The sequence below is a fragment of the Perca fluviatilis genome, chromosome 8, assembly GCF_010015445.1.
Source record: "Perca fluviatilis chromosome 8, GENO_Pfluv_1.0, whole genome shotgun sequence".
Lineage (NCBI taxonomy): Eukaryota > Metazoa > Chordata > Actinopteri > Perciformes > Percidae > Perca > Perca fluviatilis.
In genome coordinates this window covers 25,524,021-25,548,228 of record NC_053119.1, presented here as the reverse complement: position 1 = coordinate 25,548,228, position 24,208 = coordinate 25,524,021, and the positions used below count along the sequence as shown (strand labels likewise).

The window sequence follows — 24,208 nt, the reverse complement described above, 5'->3', positions numbered from 1 at the left end:
GGGACCAGCAGCTAGCAGAGATTCAGTATGAACACCCCTGTCTGAGAAATGAATGTTATTATGTTAGAATCTGTCATTATTTAAGGACACCTTTGAGATTCTCATTCCCATATTATGATTTTTTTCCCCATTTATTTTGACCAACTGGAAAAAAACATGTTGCACATAATGATGACAAATGAATGAATTAAATCTTTATTTTGAAAGAACGATTAAAAAGAATAAAATAGTAAATGTATCATTCTGAAGCTGGGAAAAGCGGGCAAAGAGATGTTTTTAATCACAATATCATCCTCTACATCAATGTTCACTATATTTTATTTGAGTTATTTATGATCAGATTTGTAAACAGCACTAATCCTCTATTAAATGTATTTTATATCATGAAATAAATAATATATAATAGTAAATGAGTTAAGAGTTAATTGCTTGTGCATTTAAAACCACATACAAGCACCACTGGGACAGATGCTAACAGATATTTCTGATAGCATCCTTTACAACGGATGTGTTGAAAATTGACTGTATGAGAAGAATTAGCGAACAAGTAAATCAAATTGCAGTTTTATTATGTTGTACTAAAATTATACACTAAATTAGATTTGACTGTGCTAGAGAGACAACTTTGAGTGCCACTATTTCTGCTTTTTGGTTCAGGCATGGCTTGCAGTGCAAAGCTAGCTTTATGGATACAGACAATCAGATGATTAACTTCCATACAGCTGTTAGAATCCCTGTTCCTCCCACCTGACATCCAGAACAGCTTGTGAGTATGATGGAGGGGAGTCCATGGAGAGTCCAGAGGGATACAGGGTCCCAGAGAGCAGCTGCAGTGCCTGAGGAGTTGAGCTGTACGGGCCCGCTGTGGTGGGAGAGCCGGGGGAGAGACCCTGACCGCCGGGATGGACGTGGCCCCGGTCCAAAATGACCAGACGGGACAGCAGCAGGGGCTGGTGGTGGTGGTGCGAGCTCCCTCTTACGCCTCTGGGCAGCAGGACGCTCCGCTTCCTCTGGTGATGGAGCACCAAGGCCAGCAACGCAACCACCAGGACGAAGATAACGGCGCTGCCGATGACGGCGTAGGTGATGCTGGGGTAGTAGCGCAGACGATAGTCCAGTGTCACAAAGTCCTGCCCCGGCGCTTCTGTGGGGGAGAGGGACGGAGATAAAGGGCAAATTGAGGTTGGGGGACAAGGAAAGACGAGTGGTGGAGAGGGAGACTATTTAAGGATAGGTGTTTAAAGCGTAACTCTCGCCAAAATGCAACCTAGGGTCTTTTTGTGAATGTACCCGAGTCAAACTTTCATTCAAAAGCATATATAGGACGGAATCGCCACTTTTAAGATTTACCGTATTTTCGTTTTTCGGTCAAATGGCCTTTTGAATGGGAGTGCTAGGGGCACTTTTATGCTAGCCTCAAAATAGCTATTTTTAAAATACTAAGAAGGCTCGACACATTAAATGACACATGAAACTTTGCTCAAAGTATCACCAGGGGCTCTACACCTTAACGCAAGCGTTGACAACACCCAGAGTACCCAGAGTTTACAACTCACCGTAGCTCTTGTTGTTTCCAGCCGCTACCACCTCGGCAGTCAAAACGATACTCCATATGAGGCTCCTTTTTCAACTACAATTTATATGGAACTAAGCTTTCCATCTTTACTCTTCTCCCTGTTATGTTGCATTTGGAAACAGATTGTTTTTGACTGATAATGGCTTCGTTTTTCGGTCAAATGGCCTTTTGAATGGGAGTGCTAGGGGCACTTTTATGCTAGCCTCAAAATAGCTATTTTTAAAACACTAAGAAGGCTCGACACAACATGAAACACTGCTTGAAGTATCACCAGGGGCTCTACACCTTAACGCAAGAGTTGACAACACTGTTTGTGTACCCAGAGTTTACTGAAAAGAAAAGTTTTGAACAACTCACCGTAGCTCTTGTTGTTTCCGGCCGCAGCCATTATCAGTCAAAAACAATCTGTTTCCAAATGCGACATAACAGGGAGGAGAGTAAAGATGGAAAGCTTAGTTCCATATTAATTGTAGTTGAAAAAGGAGCCTCATATAGAGTATAGTTTTATACGAGGGAAATAGCAACTGGAAATAACGTAAAAGGCTACGGTGAGTTGTTCAAAACCTTTTTAGTAAACTCTGGGTGTTGTCAACGCTTTGCGTAGGTTAGAGCCCCTGGTGATACTTAGAGCAAAGTTTTATGTGTCATTTAATGTGTCGAGCCTTCTTAGTATTTTAAAATTAGCTATTTTGAGGCTAGCATAAAAGTGCCCCTAGCACTCCCATTCAAAAGGCCATTAGACCGAAAAACGAAAATACGGTAAATCTTAAAAGTGGCGATTCCGTCCTAAATATGCTTTTAAATGAAAGTTTGACTCGGGCACATTCACAAAAAGACCCTAGAGTTACGCTTTAAGGAGACAAGAGGATAAGTGGCGGAGTTGCAGACAGGAAAACGGAGCAGGGAGTGAGGGAGACAGACATGAATATGAAGCAGGACATTGTTTTCAGGTTCATTCTGAAATGAGTTCTGTGTGATTCGATAGAGGCAGCCTCTCTTGGCGATCAAGAGAGCGTTGCATAATAAGCACAACAGCAGTCAAAGCTTCAAGAGACGAGGAGAACAAATGGAGCAGGATGTTCAGTGCAGAGGTCAGTTTTGAGCCTACTGTAAACAAGTAGGGACCTTGATTGTGATTGTGAAGAAAGAGAAAGAACAGAGAGGCTAAATAATGCTTTGTGAGGACAAAACCGCTTACAGCAGTTATAGATAAAAACACGACTCGAGTTGCTCAGCACAGAAGATGAGAGAAGGCAGAGGAACACGAGGGGCCGTCACACATTAACGTGTTTATCGCAGGGAAAGGGGGCGTCTGAAAACTACTCAGGAGTCCAAGGGAACTTAACGTTCGTGATGAGAGCCGTGGCCAGTGGTAAGATATGCAGAGCAGCCAACTTGCTGCCTGAAATGAGTAGAGGGAGCACTGTAATGCCAGCGAGCACTGCAGCTTATTATTCCAGATGGGATGAGGGAATAGCACTTAAACGTTTCCGCTGACTGATATTACAGTGTGAGAATTTCAATCAGGCACTCGGGGTGAGGCTCATGTAAATGGTGCTTCTGCTGCTTACCGGCAGACAGTACTGTTGAACTAAGGGGAGAGGTAGGGAGAGTGGAAGGAATCCTATTTATTACGGAGCTGCAGTACGGCTACGCTAATGACAAATGAGCTCCATAAAATGATTTTACAGTTGCTGTTTCGGTTCAAATTACACTAATGCCTCAGGGGGCTGTAAACATCAAACCTCCGTGTGCCTCATAAAAAGTCCAAAACACTCTTTGGAATACTTTCTCTGCTCTGTGTTCGAGGTTTCTGTGTTGCTGCTTAACAGACTGTGTGTATTGACGCCCAATGTACACTTAAAAGTGACTCACATCTCTGTCCACTAGCCATCATGCCGACAGTTGAGGATACTTCCCAGAGAGCTTGCCAGGAAATAACCATTGCAAGATCTCTCAAGGTTGAATCAATAGTCCAAAAATGCTTTTATCTGTGAGGATTAGAACCCTCTAAAACTGCAAAGCAGGCAAGCCTTTTGGAGATTTTGTAGTACTCCGGGCTTATATAGACTCTCTGGAGATATTGTATTTAGCACAGGGTAAAGATTCCCTACACATGTACAAGCTAGAGCTACAGGGTCTCAGATCATTCAATAAAACGTGCAGAACTCCATAAAAAGTCAACCAGTGTGAATAGTTCCGCATTTTGGGCAATACGCTCTTTTGCTCTCTTGTCCAGTTAGGTGAAAAGATTGATACCGCTCTGTACAGCAGGGCCTACGTATATACAAAGCTACAGTCAGCAGCTGGCTAGCTTAGCTTAGCATAGAGAATGTAAACAGGACAGGGGGAAACAGCTAGTCTGGCTCTTTGTTGAATCTGTACAGAAAAAAACAACAACATCCAAACAAGTTTTTCCTTCACTTTCGGGGGTTATGTGCCATTTCTTGACTGGGCACAGGGACTTCCTGGAGTCTCTGCTGGTTGCCTGGCAACCTTGCAACGACGACAAGACTCAAGGAATTGACTGTGCCTTTCCAAGGAATAGAGGGGCACATATTCCCCGTAATATTACAATGTGTTTTTATACTTTTTTTGTTGTTGTTGTACATATTTAACAAACCAGATACATTGTGTTAATGAGTGAGCTTTAAAGGTCCTCATATGTTACCGTCTGACAGATCAAGGCTAGCTGTTTCCCCCTGTTTCCAGTCTTTATGCTTCGCTAGGTTTACGGCTGCTGGCTTCGTATTTAACTGGCAGATATGAAAACTAACTCTCTGCAAATAAGCGAGTAAGTGGATTTCCCAAAATGTCAAACTATTCCTTTAAGAAAAAGGTGCATTTGGGTTGGAGAGACTATCAAAGCTCAATATTTGTCAGAGCATTTGTGTGGACAAAGCTATCATCAGAAGAGTTTTTTGAGCTTGTTTTCTCATTCGAGACATCATGCTGCATGTTTCCTCTGTCTACCTGACCTTGAAGGCCTGAGGGAGTCTTCAGCAGTGTGTGTGTGTGTGTGTGTGTGTGTGTGTGTGTGTGTGTGTGTGTGTGTGTGTGTGTGTGTGTGTGTGTGTGTGTGTGAGAGAGAGAGAGTGTGTGTTTGTGCACACATGCTGTTAAATTCCCAACAACAACCAGCCTGGCATACAGCCTATTTATGTACCAGTGTGTAGTCAGGGGCCCCATGCCTTAATTAAATCTAATCTAATTCAGATGCTCCCCCCACCCCCTGCCCCAACCAGGCACCAGCCAATAAAACAAGCCCCCTCGACCCCTCCCTTGTGATTTAAAATTGGCCAGTCTTTCACGCTACCAATTAATTATGAACTGGACTCTCAGCAGAGAAAGGCCAAAACAAAGAAGAATTATTTCCATAATTACCTAGTAAAAAAAAAAGCACAAATAAAGAGATCCCACCGCTGCCACCCTATGCTGCCTATCAGGTTTCAGTGCAGTCCTCTGGGAGCAAGGAGAAACACACACAAAAGGAACTCATAATGCTGTAACATTAACAATGGGAGCCTTTTTGGTACATTAGTGATAGAGGCCTGAAAGGCTGTTTCAAATCACACAGGAGATGAAAAGACATAGAGAAAAAGAAAGAGAGACTGAAGCAAGCTCCTTTTTTAGTTAGAGAGAGCCTCCCCCCCACCCTCCCCCTACTGTGTGTGTGATTGAGCTCTGCATTCTGTGTTTCACCATTTTGAGTAGTTAGTTGTTGTAACTGTACAAAGAAGGTGTGATTACCACATTAAAAGATAGGTGTGTGTGTGTGTGGGGGGGGGGAGTGTCTCACAATAACAATGCTAATTCAGATTCAAATGAAAAGAGTCGTTATCACACACTGGTACCTAACGAACACATGTACACACTTTATGTCCTGTGATGGCAGAAATTTCATTTCTATGACGTACGGATCAAAGTCCTGCATAGCTGAACCAGGGCCAGATGTTGCGTTTAAGGTACATCAAAGGAAAAAGGCACACACTCACGACTTAATCTTTACATTTTTAATTCTGTGGATGAACATTTCTGCACATATTGTCTTCTTTAAGATAAATTATAATATAATATTAGGTTCCAAACAGGTACATTCAAATCAATGAACGTCATTGTGTTTTACTGGATTTCAAACTTTTACCCAAATGTCTTGTGATTGGTGTGCTCACTATTCGTAGTTCCTGGTCCTGCTAGCCTCTCTGACAGATTATTTGATTATTCAAGTTGAACATCAAAGTTCACTACGGGCTTTCCTGTCTCGTCTCGTCAAACTTGACATGAAAGTCTCAAGTAGGCTCCATCTGTGCTGTCGACCAACGGCAAAGCTGCTTGGACACTGACACGAGGGTCCAAAGTTAAAGAAGCTGTCCTTTTAGCTCAGTCAATTTCATACATAGACTCGGATAAACCGTTGAAATAGTTGGCTTAAACTAAGGAATGATTATAGATAAATAGTTTAACATTCAGCTGCTTTCATCTTTCATCATCAGGAATTTCATCCTGAACATTATCCAACCTCAGGAACATTTTGGAGCATTTCTGAGTGGAGCTGCGAGTTTAAAGGTGGCTGCATATAGATGTACTTGTGTTCCACATAAGTAACCTCCCTCTGCAGCTCTCCCTGGGACATTGGCACCTCTAACAGTGCATCTATACTGGATTCATAAACCTTCCATATGTGGAGGCTTGGGGAGGGGGCACTTACCCACTTTAATTACATCAGAGTGCCTTCTCTACCCTCCCCTGTCCTCTCCTCCCCTTTGCCTCCTCTTTCCCACTCATCGTGCCTTTTGTTTCCCCCTCTTGCTTCTCCTCTAATGCCTCCCTTTTCCTCTCCCTCAGCTTTGTGTTTTCCATTGCTCCCTCCTCTCCTCTGTACCCGCTACTCCCCTCTTGTTGGTAATTTACGGTCATGGAGATGACATGTATCTTGCTTTTATGATATACAACAACTGTACTCAGCCTGGATTATGCACTCAATGGAATGCTTATCAAGAGCAAAAACCTGTCGAATCTCGATTTTCAATCTCTCTCCACTTTTCTCTTCCTTTCCCTTTACACTCTCAGCTGTGTTCCTGCTTTCACTGCCTTTTCTCTCTCCAATAGACCTTTTTCACGGCAGACATGTTGACATGTCAGAGTAGGAAAAGCACAGGTGGATTCAAAACCATTAATGATGGCTGCATTCCACTTAGGAGAGGCCCTGGTATTGTGCATGCTGACTCAGTGAAACAGCTTACTGGGACACTTGATGGAATTGAGCCATTGTAGGGCTGGGCGATATGGAGAAAATCAAATATCACGATATTTTTTACCAAATACCTCAATATCGATACCGCAACGGTATTGTAGTGTTGACTATTGGTGCTTTCACAAAATATTTACACAAAGAGATTTTTGATAAATAATCATCAGTAATGTGGATATAATGACAAGTGGGTAAAGGCAAATAATAGAACAGCTAGAATAGTCTGGTAAGACATCACTTTACTGTAATGCAGCCTTTAAAACCAGGAAAAGACAACACTTATGCCATATTAGGATATTACGATATCCAAAATCTAAGACAATATCTACTCTCATATCACGATATTGATATAATATCGATATATTGCCCAGCTCTAAGCCATCGTTAAGGTTATCAATTTCAGCTGTGCTTTTTCCTTCTATGACAAGTCAAAATATCTGCTGTGAAAAAGGTCCGTAGTCTACCACTTTGTTTTGTTCTTTTGCATTTCATTATCTCCTGCCTGCATCAATCTTATTACCCCTGCATGAGAGGAGAGATTTATACTAGGGACATGGAGATGTCACAACAGTGGACAGAGAAGAAAAGTCGAAAGAGGACAGAGCTAGAAGGGAGAGGGAGGAGAAGTATCATGCACACACATCTCATCTCCTCTACCACCGACTAAGAAAACTAAACTCCACACACTCTGCTCCAAACTAGCCTTACATCTATTACAAGAGACAGAGTCACACAGACCCCCTGCTGTATCCCTTCTGTACCAGGAACACACTCTTTTTGCCTGGATCCCTTTTAGTGTTGCCCGCCTCTACATTTTTGTGCCATCCTTTCTAAACCTGGCTAACAAGCCTCATTTGACAGTGTCCTTATTTTTCATCTTTTGTGTGGAAACTAGCACTGGCATTATCACAGATTCACGCTTGACTCAGTCTGGTCAAACAAGGTAAAAACTAAAGACCGACTGATATAATGGCGTGGCCTATTTTTAGCTTATCATATATATTGGAGTATATAATGGCAGTTAAGTAACCCAAAGTGCCAAATACATGTTTCAGATCATTTACAAACAGTGTTGCAATTACATGCTGTAGTTTGTCCAGCAAAAAGCACAGACAAGGTTATCTTTCAACTGTAAAATGTCTCGCTGTGTAAATAGCTTCGTCTTAAGGTCACAGTGAAATGGAAGTTAGGGCGTGTTTATCTTTAGTAATGTAATGTGGCATTTTACAGAGTGAAATGGGTATAGTTAAAAGAGGGATTTAAATCGAATCCTTCAGATTTTGTTTGACCACTCAAAAGTATGTGTGGCTGAGTGAGATACAGACATATTTTAAGATGTTTTTGCAGACTGAGATCCAAATAGGGCTGTGCAATTAATTGAATTTTGATTTTTCAATTTTGATTTTGGCTCCCAACTATCACCAAAATAGTATAATCAAGAAAAAACGATTATTTTGCCATGTTCTGTTTTGCAAGAACACTCTTATTTTGTCTTGTGTTCTGAAACACATCCGCATGCGCACACCTGCCCCTCCCGAAGCCAGTCAGGGAGGCAAGTCGTGTGCATATCATCCGCTGATGGCAGCAGCGTTTGGTGAGCAAAAAAAGGCAAAATCAACTCAGTTTCTGGGAACAGCTAACGTTAGCTAACCCTGCGGTCCCTCTGCCTTTGCCCCCCCCCCGCGCTGTAGTAAACTGTCTATAGACGCTGTATTAACTTACTGTTTAAAACTTTTTCCAGCTTAGTGGGAGTGCATAGGCATACTGCTCAAAAACAACATGAAAAAACATAGTAATGTTCCCTCAGCATTTAGTTTTGTTGTTAAACTGTATGTAAATGAGCAGGGGCGTTAAATCACCTGTTTCACGTAACATTACTCTAAGGTACCGTCTATATGCTGGATTTTTCCTAAGGTTAGCAAGCAAATAAGCCAACTGACGGCGACATTATTGTTGATATTTTGGCACAATGTTTCGTAATGACAGTAGTAGTGGTCATAGTTAGTGAACATGTGATGTGAGATGCACATTGTGTTATGTCTGTGGAACTGTTCATTAGCTGTGTAACGTTATGTGTGATATCTGTAAAGCTGAACCGACTCACAGTAGTAAAACTGATTTTATTCTGATCCAAAGACTCTTTCTGTGAGATAAAGGACAGATTATACCCTGGACCCTATCCATTATATCCAAATGTTAATGAGTAATCCTGTTAAATAATCGTGATTTCAATATTGACCAAAACAATCGTGATTATTATTTTTTCCATAATCGAGCAGCCCTAGATCCAAACACACACTTCTTATGATTTCACTCTGCTAGCTTCAACAACTAACAAGATAACAGTCACGTGTGGTATAATGAGCAGGGTTAGCTAGTTGTCCCCAAATCACATCTTATGTATATGACCCCCAATTCACAATGAGTCATCAAAATATTTTAACAATTTACAAGAAGAGAAAAGAGGGCTTTTGATAAAAAATCCCCAAAAATACTGCAAAATTTTTTTTTGACACATATTTAGCATATAACACAGGGACACAGGATCATAGCTTGGGATGTGTATGTTTAATTTCATTGTGTCTTAACATAACCACATTGAAGAGATCCTTATCAAAATAGTTTACTTATGGTATACACTACGCGCCATAAAACCAATATCTACAGATATATCATTATCAGGTTTCTTTTCAACTCTCAAATATCGATATTGGTATTGGCCTAAAAACATACCTGCAAACTCAGAAGGACTGAAAAAGGTGACACCACCCCTACAATTATATTGTTGGCAGATAACAGCACTTACCTCAAAACTAACGTCAGTGACGTATCACCAAAGATGTTTTATTGTGAAGGAGACTGCAGTAGGTTAAACTCCCGTTTATGTGAAATTGTACCCCACACACACACACACACACAGCCCATGAGCAATAAGAAAGGAACCTTTCGATCAAAAATATTTCTTTGAAATGAAATAAAGACAGAAATCCATTGAGAGGTGCTACAGAACAAGATGAGACAGAATGTTGGTACACACCCACACATTTTGGGCTTGTATGCAGCTACTGAAGCAAAGTGAGGGCCGACGTTAGTGCACAACAGACTATTGAGCAAGCAGTGATTAAAACACGCTCTGAAGCACCCCTTTGTCTTAATCAAATTACTGTATGCTGCAGATCAACAGCAGACACGCCTGCCACTGAATATGCTAACTAGCAACTGTCAGAATACCCTCATCCAAAAATGAGTGAGCAAAAAGAAATGAAAAGAAAACGGGCTAATAAAAGACTCTACATATCTTAATTGCCACACTTAAAAAGCCTCTGAATAAAGGGAATGGAGATATTCCCTCCCTCTGGCTCATTCCTGAGGGAAACGTAGGGCCTGCACAGATGTGCTGTACTTTCCCTATGCACTGAAGACTCATTTCACATTCACAAAGTGCCATCTTTAAAAAGGTTCCAAATTGGGGTAGGGGTGGGGAGGGAAGTAATCATTCCCTGGCTTCAGCATTCCAGAGTTTGCAGCTACGTGTCGAGTATGGCTGTCTTCAGCTGATAGAGGTTGGTTACAGCAGTGCCTTCCCTTATTGCAGAGTCACTCTGTCTGACGCTAATTACAGGTGTGGGGCTTCTGGCTCATTTGGCAGCTCTGTTGCCACAGTTACGCCCACCACGACAGAGTGATAAAATGAGGTGGAGAACCAGTGACAGGTTTGGCCAGCTCTTAGCTCAGCACATTAAGCCCAGTATGAGAAGAGAAGAGAAAGATGAAACCACTAGGGGGCAGACAGCTCTCATGTTTACTTAGCAACATGCACATAGATACATAACACTCAAACACACAGTCACACTCCGTTAGTATTGGGCGGGCATGCAGAACGGGGGAGTACATGCATTAGGTTGAGGGGTTTTTTAGGGGGGGCATGCCATCTGGCTTCAAACACCCTCGAACACATGAACACGTGCAATTAGCATAGAGTCCCCACATACAGCGTGCATGCCAACCAGGCACGTACATCCACAAGCAAACCATAGAGTAAGTTCGTCAGAAAAACAAGTTCAAACACATCCACGCACCCACACATTCACACATGCTTTCAGATGCTCATACGGGCAAAAACAGCAATACAAACAAAATCCCTGAAATCCTTTCATTCTGGTCCAGAGCAAGCTAACTAAAAATCCATGCCACATGGTGGAGAAATGCAAAAAAAAAAAAAAAAAATGGAAGGGGGCAGGGAAAACTACAAACAGCAACTTGTGGGTTGTTTGGTACACTCTTCAGACTCCACTACCAGCAGAGAGGAATCTGGAGGGTGAAAAACAAACTCTTAAAGTGACTGTGATGGCTATGATCGCAATAAACTTTGCCAAAAAGGATTATAAAACTGAAACTATCCCGCTTTTACCATCTTTCTGACCCAATTCACACCTGCTATTTAATTTAAGTCTGCATCTGGAATATAACACAATCACTCAACTGCATTTACTCCTCGCAATTGTTCAGGCATTCTGCCTGCATTGCAATTCGGTCACATTTTTGATGCCCCCTATGCAAAGCAGGTGAGTAGGTGGGGAGGCAGGAGCTTCACCGACAAAAACCACGAGGGTGAGGTGAGGTTACTGTACACACTGTAGCTTTTCTTTCTCCACAGAAAGCACCCGAAAACCACAAGTTGGTTTATACAGCAATTGTGTATGCAACAACTGCGAATGTTTCAATGTTTTGTTGTGAACTTTGGAGATGATTTATTTTTTTGGTACATTATCTTGGCTAGCAGCAGAGCACAGCCTGTAGTGATTTTATTTCTATCTCATGAGCAGAAAATGCCCAAAGCCATCCAATCACTCTGCAAGCCAGATCAACTCCAGAGGTGGTCTGGCTGATCCAGCCACATGCTGATAGTGTTTGTGTGCCCGACATACAACCTTCTTTATCTAGATAAGATCTAGATAAAGTTAGATCTAGATCAAACTTTAATTCCACATGTGAATGGGGTCCATGGCTCACCTCCATCCAAGCTCACATGTTTCAGTGTTTCCCACACATAGACTAATGTGTGGCGGTGGGCCTCACTATCAACACTGCACATTGCGTTTCGATATTAATAAAAAAAATATAAACGCTATTTAAAACACGTTCTTCTGCATTTCCTTTCCCTGCTCTCCTCCATCTCTCTGTCACTTGTGTCTCGCTCACACAGACACACACAGCTCCTCCCACCGTGCGGTGTTTGGTGTTTTTAACCCCCGAACATCGTCTTCCAGGCAGCGCGGCAATGGTTATAGTTAGGGTTAAGGCATAGACAGTATATAATGGACCAATAGGTGTGTCCAATTGCTCTGGACGGAGACCAGTGAAGGCTATTAGAAGCACTTTTCGGGTGATGGCCAGCTTTACTGCGAAGCCTCCAACTGAGAGAGACAGCGTAAATGTGACGTGAGCAAAGTTGTAAGTCTTCTGGTAGCTGTGCCAAGAGAAATCTCAATCATTCCCAATCTTACAGAGACGGAGAGTGTAGGTATATGTAAGGAGATAACATGGGCACAGGCTAATTATTGCTAACTAAAATGCTAGTTAACATTAGTAATTAAACCTAAACAGCTCATGTAAGTCCTGCATGAGCAACTGCCTGCAAGCTTATCCTGTACTATACGGTAATTCCTCTACTATGTGACACAATCGTTTGCCTATTTTTACAAAAACGTCTGCTACGGAGCCATAACGTGAGGTACAAGGTAATGGAGCCTTTTATACATTGTCGTGTTTCTTTAGAAATAAACAATGGACAAATAGTCTTTAAACGCTTCAGATGTAAAGTTATTCACTGTCAAGTGACGTCAAAATGAATGCTAGTCAGTGGAATGCTAACGGGAGGTGATGACTTTGTAGCATCAAAATGGCGCCATAGGAGGTTCGAGTTCTGAAGCGAAGCTTACCCCCTTGGGTTAAGGTGAGGGTAAGCTGCCTGTAAGGCAACGTTGGAGGCTCAAAACACCATCGAGCCCACCGTGCACTCTCCATGAAGGAGAGAAGACGGCTGGCGAAATTCACAAGTTCACGAAAGGTTGGTATCTATCTCGTGAACACCTTTACACAATCACACATTCACAATCACCGAGCCGACTCTTAGCAAACAAGCGATTGTGCCCGCTATAGAAAGTTAACTAGTCGCAAGTTTGCGGTAAAATGCAGTTGGGTTGTCGAGGTCAAAACACGATATGGCAGCTGTGAATCAAATAAACGTATTATAAATAATGTAATTTTTTTACTCTTACACTGAATGTTTGCTGCTTCAATCCAGATGAGTATTGAAAAGTATTTTCCGCGACTGAAAAAGGCACGTGTCGAGGATGAGGACCAGCCTGAACCGGAGGTATCAGTCTGAAACAGAGCTCAACAGTCCGACCAGCGGAATTAGTTGTGTTATTAATTTGTTTACAATATTTAGGCATTGAAGTAGGAGAGGAGGACAGCATCCAACAGCGTGTCCGAAAATAAGTATCCCCCCCCCCACCCCCCATGACACGGGGCGACACCCCTGCCGCCACAAATTGCTTTCTAATCTGTGGGAAACACTGTGTTTTCACTTTTGCACTCGAGATGTATAGTGTTTGTTTGTGTGCTGAACCTTACAGATGAGACATATCCACTCACGCAACACAGATAAATGGCTTTTGCTACAGACATCCTTGCTAAGAAAGTGTATATTTCATCCAGCAGAAACCAGGAAACACCTGATGTTCTCACTGCATGCTAGAACAAAGTCTGTACAGGTCCAATGTCCTCAGTGAAAGGACGGAGAATTTTTCATTAGGTTGCTGCTTGACAACATGTACAGTATTTGCGGCAAATCAAACACTTTATCGCTCTGACCTGCCAAAGCCTTTTGAGCGGTTGCCTTCATGCAGTCATTTCCGCCTGCCTGCATATTGTCCCCCCCCCCTCCATGGTGGGACATAAAAGATTGATTGATTGAAAGCTGCTATGCCAGAGCCCGCTGGGACGCAAAACATGTTAACGCCTCTGCGACAGAACTGTTCCAGATCCCTTCAGCATCCCAGTATTAATATTCATGTCCCATGCTCTCACCCTATTCCTGCTGCTGTGCCCTGTCATGTACTATATGTCTGTTCTTGTTAGCATTCACAGAAAAAGAAGGAATTAATGGACAGGATGTGTGTGTGTGTGTGTGTGTGTGTGTGTGTGTGTGTGTGTGTGTGTGTGTGTGTGTGTGTGTGTGTGTGTGTGTGTGTGTGTGGGTATGTGTGTAGTACGCTATGAGTCATCCTGTCATTAAGAACTTCTTTATGTCTTCATGGTTATATTATGGAGGAGAGCCTATATATTTGTGTTAGCCTGTGTTTTTGTCTGTCTGTCTCCAACTCTGTCCTTCTGTCTGTATATCCCTGTGTCTGTATATCCCTGTATATCCCTGTGTGTGTGTGTGTGTGTGTGTGTGTGTGTGTGTGTGTGTGTGTGTGTGTGTGTGTGTGTGTGCGTGTGTTTGAGTGGCGCTTTCGGGAAGGGAGGTTTTCATGCTTCATCGGGCCTCTATTTGCCTGTCCTGTAATAACTTGTCCGCTCCATTGCTTGCCACTATCAGACCCCCCCATAACACTCAGTCACAGCTTACTGTGGGCCACTAGAAGAGTGGAGGAAAGGGGGGTTAGAGTTAATGAATGACTTCAGCATCTGGAGAACATCCACAGAGGAGGAGGAGGAGGAGGAGGAGGAGGAGGAGGAGGAGGAGGAGAGTGGAGCAGTAGATAGGAAGGACAGGACAGGAAGGTTGAAGGGCAGGTGAAAGGAAGACAACTGACTGATACATTTAAGGAGAACCTATTGTAAAAAGGTTAGACGTTGACTGTAAAACAATAGAGAGCAAGGTTTGGGGTTAATAAAAGTAGCACAGCTGATAAATGAAGTGAGTATTCCAGCATTAAGTACTTGTAATAACATGATGTCAGACTGATTTAATAACCAATAATGATGCAGATTACTGTGACTGCTTTACTATAATGATATTGGTAAGCCTGGCACAGACACAAAGGGGCTACGTATAGTTAATGCCCAATGTTTAACAATGTTGAGTATATTTTCTTCTCATCGTTTTATGTATGGTGCAACATTTGGAATTCGTTAAATTGAGGTGACATATGTGAACATACTGTATGTGCATATACAGTACAGTATGTATGTGCTTAGTTATTTAGACATTTCTGTATTATCTACTTGGTGTTTTATAGTTCTAAAAACGGGTTGGTTGTTGTCTTGACACAAAAGGAAATGTAAGGAATAGTTTTGGGAAATGCGCTTTTTCACTTTCTTGCCAAATGTTAGATGAGAAGAATAATACCACTGTCATGTCTGTATGACATGTTGTGGGGTGTTATGTGCTGGACTATTTCTTAGCTGGACGCAGTGACTTCATGTTGTCTTGCCATCACTGTGAGGTTGCCAGGCAGCCAGTTACAACTCACTGAGATTACTGAAAAGGGTCAAGGTTAATGTTAATGTTATTTTTCACTTGCCCGGTCTGGTAAGTGGGTGAGAAATCTACTTGCTCAAAGTCAATTTTGACTTGCTCCAGTACAAATTGTTAACAACAAAGCCTAAAGTTAATTGTCATTTTGAATCTTGATTCGAGTAGCCTAAAAGAACACACAACGAAATTTAGGAGCACAGTAAAATGATAGCAAACTAATTTTTTTTCAAGTAACACAGTTCAATACCAAACAATGTATTACCTAAGCTACATATGTGTACATCATATGGATGTATAATAATTAGGTTGTCACGATACCAGAATTTTAAACCTCGATACAATACTAGTATAAAAATGGCAGGGAGGAGGGACCGGACTGTTATCGTAAATGACTTTTTCCAGCTTAGTGGGAGTGCATAGGCATACTGCTCAAAACTAACATGAAAAAACATAGTAATGTTCCCTCAGCATTTAGTTTTGTTGTTAAACTGTATGTAAATGAGCAGCAACGTTAAATCACCTGTTTCACATAACGTTATTCTAAGGTACCGTCTATGTGCTGGATTTTTCCCAAACTTAGCTAGCAAATAAGCCCACTGATGGCGACATTATTATTAATATTTTGTCACAATGTTTAGTAATGACAGTAGTAGTGGTCATAGTGAGTGAATATGTGATGTGAGATTTAAACACATTGTGTTATGTCTGTGGAACTGTTCATTAGCTGTGTAACGTTATGTGTGATATCTGTAAAGCTGAACCGACTCACAGTAGTAAAACAGATTTTATTCTGATCAATCGGGCAATGCTTAATGTTGAGCCCTGCTGAACCTGGACCAGAAAAAAAGTCCAGCACATTATCCATGTAAAACCATACTGGCCAGTTTGTAAAGATCAAACAAATGGCATACAACATGATAATTATTACTTTAGCTGTGCAGGCTTGTGGTTTCCCCCTGCTTCCAGGCTTTATACTGAGAGGTAGCTTCCTATTTAGTGGGCAGAAAGAGAAAACAAGAACGTTTCCACTACTGGATCTACAGTACTGCTACTGATTGGGGAGAACGGGAAAGCACTAAAAGTGGGACAAAAGACTAGCCTCTGTAGCGCAGTGGAGAAAGACTCCAAGGTATGTTCATGAATAACATGCTTGTGTGTTAGTGAAAAGATGGGCTATGAATATCACTACTGCTTGTGTATCACAGAGAATCAGACTCAGTAAGAGCTTCAAAAACAAAGATGCGACACTCATCGTTCTATTCATAAGAAGTGGGAGTTTCAACTCATTTTCTTTTTTTTTTTTTTAGAAACCCTTTCAGTGGTTGTGAAGAGTACGCTATTTTTTTTTTCCTGGAGGAAAAGGAAGAATAGGCAGGGTAAGAGGTTGCTCAGGATCGCTAAAAGGCTTTGACTAAGATCCCCTCCTATCAAACCTGACGGGTACGGTCACCATGGCAACTGTTCTTTGGGGCCGAAAGGTGAGTTAGGAAGGGGAGGAGGAGGCTAGGGTGGGAGTAGACACAAAAAAAAAAGTGCATCGGCCTGACGCATGCGTGCTAACAGATAATGCCCCAGGCCAAGATGTGATGGAACAGAGTGATAAGACTGTAGAGATTAAGATCCCTATTCAGGCCTGTGTGCATTTGCAGGGATGGGACCAGCATCCTCAGGAGGCGCAGGAGACTATTATAAACTGTAGCCCGGAGCTAGATCGACAAAACAAAAGGCAGGATAACATGCAGGAGTCACGGAGGAGACACAGACTCATCTGACAGCCTTGGTGACAGAGGGCTGATGGGGGATGATTGACTGTTAAGGGAAAATTGGATTTAGTGACTTATAAAACTTTCATACACAACAGAAGTAGCACCAGTTTGGGGTTGAATGTTGAAGAAGAGCTGTGGCTGACATTCACAGAGAATAAGGATGTTCATTAAGCTCAAATATGAGAATAAAGAATGTGAATATTGTATCAAATGAATTTATATTTTATTCTTCTCTGAAATATATTCTGGCCATGAGGGTGATTTTAAGTATGCCATAATACGTTAATACCAGTGAGAACAGAATTACGTAAGCACAGCAGTGCATTTAAATGCTGTCACATTTATCTACTGTGTGTCCTGGAGGACTGACGAGAGCTACACAAATATTAGGTAAGCACTGTGGATGAGCATCCTTAACCATAAAACAGCTGAAATCAAAGTTAAACACCACATTTTCTCCAGATACAAGGTCAACTGAAAAGGTAAATGGTGCCACAGGCAACCTGACCATGAAACCAGATGAAAGACGCAGTCTTCTGTTTGATGCAGAGGTGGATGAGGCTGAGTTGATCAGCAAATGATGCTGTCACATGGTTATTTGGAGAAAAAACACTATTTCAGAGGCACACAGTAAAGGAGAAAGACTATTTAAAACAATGTCCTATTACTGAGAGTCTAGCAGCAGCAGCAGCAGGGTGTTTGTAACGGACTAGTCTTCTAATAAATGGGAAGTGCAGCAGTGAGGACTGCGTCCCAGAGTTTAATCTACGGTAAGACGTTTTGCTCTGCTCACCACCAATTTAAGTTTTCACTGTCAACTCAAACCTTTCTTTCGTAGCTCTTCGAAGCACTCAGAGGTCTATGTGTTATCAAGAGCTTGAACTGAAAGGACATGAATATTCAACATGAATAATGTGCTCCTGTCCTAAATCAACAACTACGTATGCACCTCTTCCCAGTTGTGAAAAGCATATTGAGAGCACCTTACTGGTGGTTCTGAATGTTTTAATCTACAACGTGTTTACAAAAATGGTAAGCAGTGATGAGTGGTGTGCCGCAAAGGTAAAAAACTAGTAAAAAAACAAAACATTGTTATAGTCCTTTAATAAAAAAATTACAAACAATAGCTGTCATTCTTGTCACAAGAGCCTTGTGTAATTTCCTGTAGTTAGACTGCTAGTGCGTATCCAACTCTCCAAAGGGAGCTATCCCCACATCCACATTTAGTGGCCATCAGGTTAGTGCATGGTTATTGCGGCTTGCTTTAAGTTGAGTGTGCAAGCTGCCAGTGTAGATGTCAGTTTTATTGATCACATAAGTGGCAGTTCAAGCCATCAACGTCTTTACGAGCTGCCACTCACAGGTTCACCTGCTGAGTTTGTCCCAAAGTGCACTGGTGGCTGGCAGGTCTACAGATGAGATTAAAGCTGGTTAACAGGGTTGCTGTGGTGCAGCTTAATGTATCAGTATATACCTGTCATCATTGACATTATGACACACAAAGTACAGTGTCTTTCTGCTTTTTATAGTCCTCATCTATAGAAAAAAATCCATGTGTATGCATTATGCGTCATGTTTTTCTTTCTGTTTGTGTGAAAAGCTGCACTTTGAACTGGTAGTTAAAATCCAATTCTTTTATATTCTGAGTAAATCAATGTAAACACGTGTCAAAAGCAGAGCATTTTTCAAATACACAACATAATGTGTAAATTATTATAATGTATATTTAATCAAAACACAAACAGCAGCAACACAGAATAATTAGGACAAACTGTCAAACTGAATTTTTAGGTTATATTTTTCATAGCATTGCAAGTAAATGCCTGCAGCACTCTGAAGTTTAATTCTAACACAAACTGTGCACTCAAGAAAAAAAACCAATACCACCACCCTAACACTCCCAGACACACACACACACACACACACACACACACACACACACACACACACACACACACACACACACACACACACACACACACACACACACACACACAAAAGAACATGTATGGGCGCATAAGCAATACATTCGTCTTGGTAACATTATCTGCTGAGAGGTGGTGGCAACAGGAGACTTTGTTTCAGTGATTGAAGTTCCAGTTGAAAGCATTTAGTTCAGTTCTCAGAGCAGAGATCATAGTCACACAGACAGGAAATAATTAAGGTGTGTAGAGACCTCTTTCTTAATTATAATGTATAAAATAGACAGCTGTAGAATAATTCCAGGTGATCAGTATAAAATTTGCGGGCCAGTCAGTGCTGTTCAAAGCTGAAGGCTAGCCTGCTCAAGGCTTATCTTTTAAAAGGTACAGTGACCAGCGGCTCCCCCACCCCCAAAGGGACAGGCCCACTTTATCCTGGCAGGCCACGCTACGATAAGTCCGAGCATAGTGAGGAGAGGGCGCAGGGAAGTCAGGCCAGGATCTGGCTTCAGATCAAGTGGGATAAACCCTCTCACGTACACACGCACACGCACACACACACACACACATGCACTGCAAAAATGTTATCTGCAAAAAAAACAACAAAAAAAAACAAGCAGACACACACATGTATGCATGTGCACACGCACCCACCCACCCACCCACACACAACACACACCACACACACACACACACACACACACACACACACACACACACACACACACACACACACACACACACACACACACACACACACACACACAATATCAGTGCCCACATACAATGCCAGTCTTCCCATGGCTTTAGTTCCTCCCTGTTCTTCTCCTGGTTAAGAAACAGAGCAAGACCCCCTGATGCTCATTCCACCATCTAATCCCCTCTACTTCAACAATAGGCCTGGTCAGGCTGGTGGAAGCGCGAGGAGCCCCTGCGTCTTTTATCAACGTCGAACAACAGAACAACACAGCCCGTTGCTGAAGGTCTATGGCTCCTGTTCGTATCTCTGTGTTCAGCTAGAGTGGAATCAATGGCCTCTGTCTGAGTGATAAGAAGTGGAGCATGATGATCAGTTGTGCACTTTGTACACATTTGCTCAGAGTGTGACAGTGTGGGTTGAGGATGCATGGAACGATTGGGGATCAGTGGCTATGGAGAGGCCTGGTACCTGGAGGTCAGAGATAAGGCTGGACCCGGAGCGTTCTCTGAGATAAGTGTTTGAAATGGTGACCTTTAACATATGAGAAGGCAAGGTGGAGCCAGCCAGCGAAGAACGCTGACCATGCATGCTGTGCGGTCCCAACGAACAATGAGGAGCTGTGCTGACGGAAATGAGGACGGGATAGAAAAAAAAAAAGCCCAGCGGGAATCTTGGTTTGCCTCATAAGAAGGTATGCTATGTGTGTCACCATCTCTGTATGGTCTTTTGCATACTGCTCCTTGCATGTCTATCTTGTCTCTCATCCTCTTTCTCTCTTTCTGCACATCCATTATTTGCATCTCCATGAACATCGAGTGAAGCCCACAGCTGGAAATAGCTGACTGGCATCTCCTTGAAGACCAAAAAGACTGAACAGCAGCATTCGTTAAATTGCAAAGATGTGACAAACAAGATCCTTTGGCACCTCTTCCCCTGGCTATTTACAACACCAAAGCTTCATTAACAAAAATAAAATAAAAGCCCTGTTGCTAAAGGGGAAAGACTTTACCACAACCCAACAAATTAGGTTCAATGCTTCTAAGATCAATTATGCATGTACTATAATGTATGTGCTATATGCACAAGAGCCAGTGGCATATTGGCAGAATGGAAGCAGAAGGGTCTCAATGTGTGTGTGAAAGGAAGATTTTTTTCTTCCTATATCATTTGCTGTACAGCTTACTTGCATTTGCTCATTCCTTCCCTTGCACACCCGTTTCCCCACTTCAGTTTTCTGTCCATCTTTATCGACAGCATTCTTTTGATCACAAAAAGCTCAATGAATGTTTGTTTTGCTTTCTCCCTCCCAGATGCCTTTGTTTCCCCGGCTTTTATCAAACAATTCAGTTTCTCTATGCCTGTTGGTCCTTTATACGCCTTATTCTCAGCAGGAGCCTCTTTTAATTGGTTAGACAGCTACATTAATGGGTTCCTCTAAATCAATACTGGGCAGCTGCAGTGTATGTTAACGCACACTAACGCTGCCTCATTTCCAACGCAACTGATCCTCGTCACACACACACACACACACACACACACACACACACACACACACACACACACACACACACACACACAACACACACACACACACACAAAAACACACAAAAAAAAACACCCCACGTTTTTTTTGTCAAAAAAAAAAAAAAAAAAAAAAAAAAAAAACACCCACGTTTTTTTTGTTTTTGTAATTAATGCTTTTGAGATTGTGCACATTTAGTCATGATCCCATCCATCAGCACCAGGCGCAGGCATGCATGCACATATTCTGTAACACAGAAACACAATCTCTAGCCCAGGCAACCACAGAAGAGACAGACCACCCATCAAGCCGTGGCATACAGTGTAAGTGAGTCAACTCAACGGCGGTCTAATTTATAATGCAGCTTCCAGCTAAGCATCATCAGTAGCCTGGGGGAGTCGTCTGATACTGTGTTAGGGAGGGTGAGCATGTACTGTAGTTTCTGTGTTGAGGCGCATCTTCCGCACAAAAATCAGGAAAACGACTACAACTGAGAATACTGTTTCTATGCTTCAACTACAATATAAACAAAAACGTGTCTTCATAGCAATGTGTTTTTGCAGTAAGTGTACTTTTAACTTAGGTAGTTCTGTTTTTTTACGAACAGCAAAAATGATTACATTGATAATATTAGATGTGTGCTAACAGGCGTCAGTTTGACACGTTGGAAAGCTATCACCACTTAACAAAGTGTTTTTTCAAACATTTAACACTTGTTCTTTGATATTCACAATTTCCCTGGAGCTGTCTCACCAACATCATGCATTTTTCTTTCCAGCAGTAATAGAGCTTTTTCAAGGCAGACATGTTGACACGTCATAGTAGGAAAAGCACAGGTGTATTCAAAACCATTAATGATGGCTGCATTCCACTTAGGAGAGGCCCTGGTATTGTGCATGCTGACTCACTCACTCACTGATGGAATTGAGCCATTGTTAAGGTTATCAATTCCAGCTGTGCTTTTCCTACTATGACAAGTCAAAATGTCTGCTGTTAAAAAGGTCTCTTTTCTCTTCCATTTCCTTTGTGTAGGCTATGTGGGATCATTTTAAAGGTAAAACCAGGAACTATGCTGTCAGTTAAACGCGGTATTAACGGCATTAACGCAAACCCATTTTAACAGTGTCAATTTTTTTATCGCGAGATTAACGTTCTTTTCGGCCTAGCAAACCTTGTAGTTCTTTTCACATGCTGTTGCAACAACTAGTAACGTTAGAAAAACTACAACACCACACCGGATCTAGCTAGACCGGAAACAAAACAACAGGCACGCCTGCACACACTTGTTTTGGCTTGCGAGCCGGCCAAAGAGTAGTAGGCTAACGTTACGTTTTGAGAGGATGGCGAGCGCAAGACGCCAAAATGGATGCCAATAAGATTCTGAATGGAAAGTTTACTTTTAAAAAGTTGCCAAATGGTTCCATTGACAAGAGCAAAGTGATCTGTGTGTTCTGTCGTTGTGAACTGAGCTATCATCGCAGCACGTCCAGTCTGAAATACCACTTTATGGCCAAGCACACAGCTGATGCGAATTTTCCGCCCCCTCGTCAAAGCCAGGCGACAAAAGCACGAAGCAAGCCGATCCACTTTTCCAAGTTGATAAGAGCATTAAAATGAGAAAAAATAATGGGACAAAAAGAAATCAAGGGACATTTAGAATAGATAAAAATGTGCGATTAATTGCGATTAATTACGAGTTAACTATGACATTAATGCGATTAATCGTGATTAAATATTTTAATCATTTGACAGCACTACAGGAACACATTCTCAAAAAAAGTAGTATGGATGAAACTGAGACGCAGCAGAGCATACAAATGACCAAATATGACTGTAGTGCTTTTTAAACACCAGTAAAAAAAAATGTTGTATGGATAAAAACAGAAACAGGCTCTAAATTGTCTGACTGGTATTAACTTTGATGTTACATGAATGCTACTTTCTAAAAGGTGAATAACCGACATATATTTAGACCCTTTTTTGTAGAAGCCATAGAGACCATTAAACTTAATAAAAGAAAATGAAAAACAAGTCAAAGAAAATCCCAGCTTTGAGTTTTGATGATATGTTTGATGATATTTCTGTGAATACAAACACAGCTAAAAGCTTTCTCAGTAGACTGGCAGAGCTGCAGGATGTTGCTTTGAGAAACAAGGAAAGCAACTATAAAACCTCACTCGAAAGCCATCCCTCAGGAATACACTTGGTTGGTCTAAACATCCACATCTATTGTGTGTGGTCTACAAGGAAATGCCTATAGCTCAGCGCATGCAAAGCAAAGGCACATAAAGGAGTGTTTCACAATTAAAAGAGTAAATAAATGTACATTATAGCCTGTGTGAGGTGCTTTTACAGGCAATACAGGTGTCAAACAATAACCCTGATGAAAGAGTGCTCCAACTATGGAGCTACAATGTGTGTGGTTTTAAACATTTAAAAGATAGCCAGTTTTCCAAATTCAATAATCCTGCAGTTTAAGAAAAAAAGAGAACTGACGTTTGGGTTCAACTTTCATATAAATTGCATCTGAGATTCTTGTTTGCAATGAGGCTGGTTTTGGGACCCACACATCTGGATGACAGCTTTGACAAGAATTTCTCACAGAGGGCAGTTATTTCACCCTATTTCGGTATTCCCTTGCAGAGCTTGTCACTTGTGCGGTAGGTTCTTTTCACTCAGTAGTATTTATATTGTATAAAATGGTTTTAAAAATGCACTACTGCAGCCCTGCTACTCAATCTACTGACAGACAAACAACTGACAAAAGTCTGGTACATCAGTTGCTTAAAAGCACATTTACAATTCCCAATAACGCGAATCAGAGCAAGTAACACTTGAAGTGCCATCCACGTCCCATAACACACCCACACTCCAACACATGCACACAAACAGAAACACATCAATATCTCACCACTTCTACAAGGCCAAAAAGTGTCTGTACACACTCATCAACTGACTCTGATTGTGATGTTGCTGATGG

The 24,208-nt window shown here is 41.8% G+C and overlaps 1 protein-coding gene across 1 annotated transcript in view; it reads right to left on the bottom strand.

Moving 5' to 3' along the window:
• The window catches only part of ldlrad3 (low density lipoprotein receptor class A domain containing 3), an 87,074-nt gene that overhangs the window by 2,714 nt on the left and 60,152 nt on the right, over positions 1–24,208 (bottom strand). The window contains exon 5 of the mRNA XM_039808855.1: positions 748–1,144. Coding sequence (XP_039664789.1) covers positions 748–1,144 — 397 coding nt within the window. The remainder of the gene's footprint in view (positions 1–747; positions 1,145–24,208) is intronic.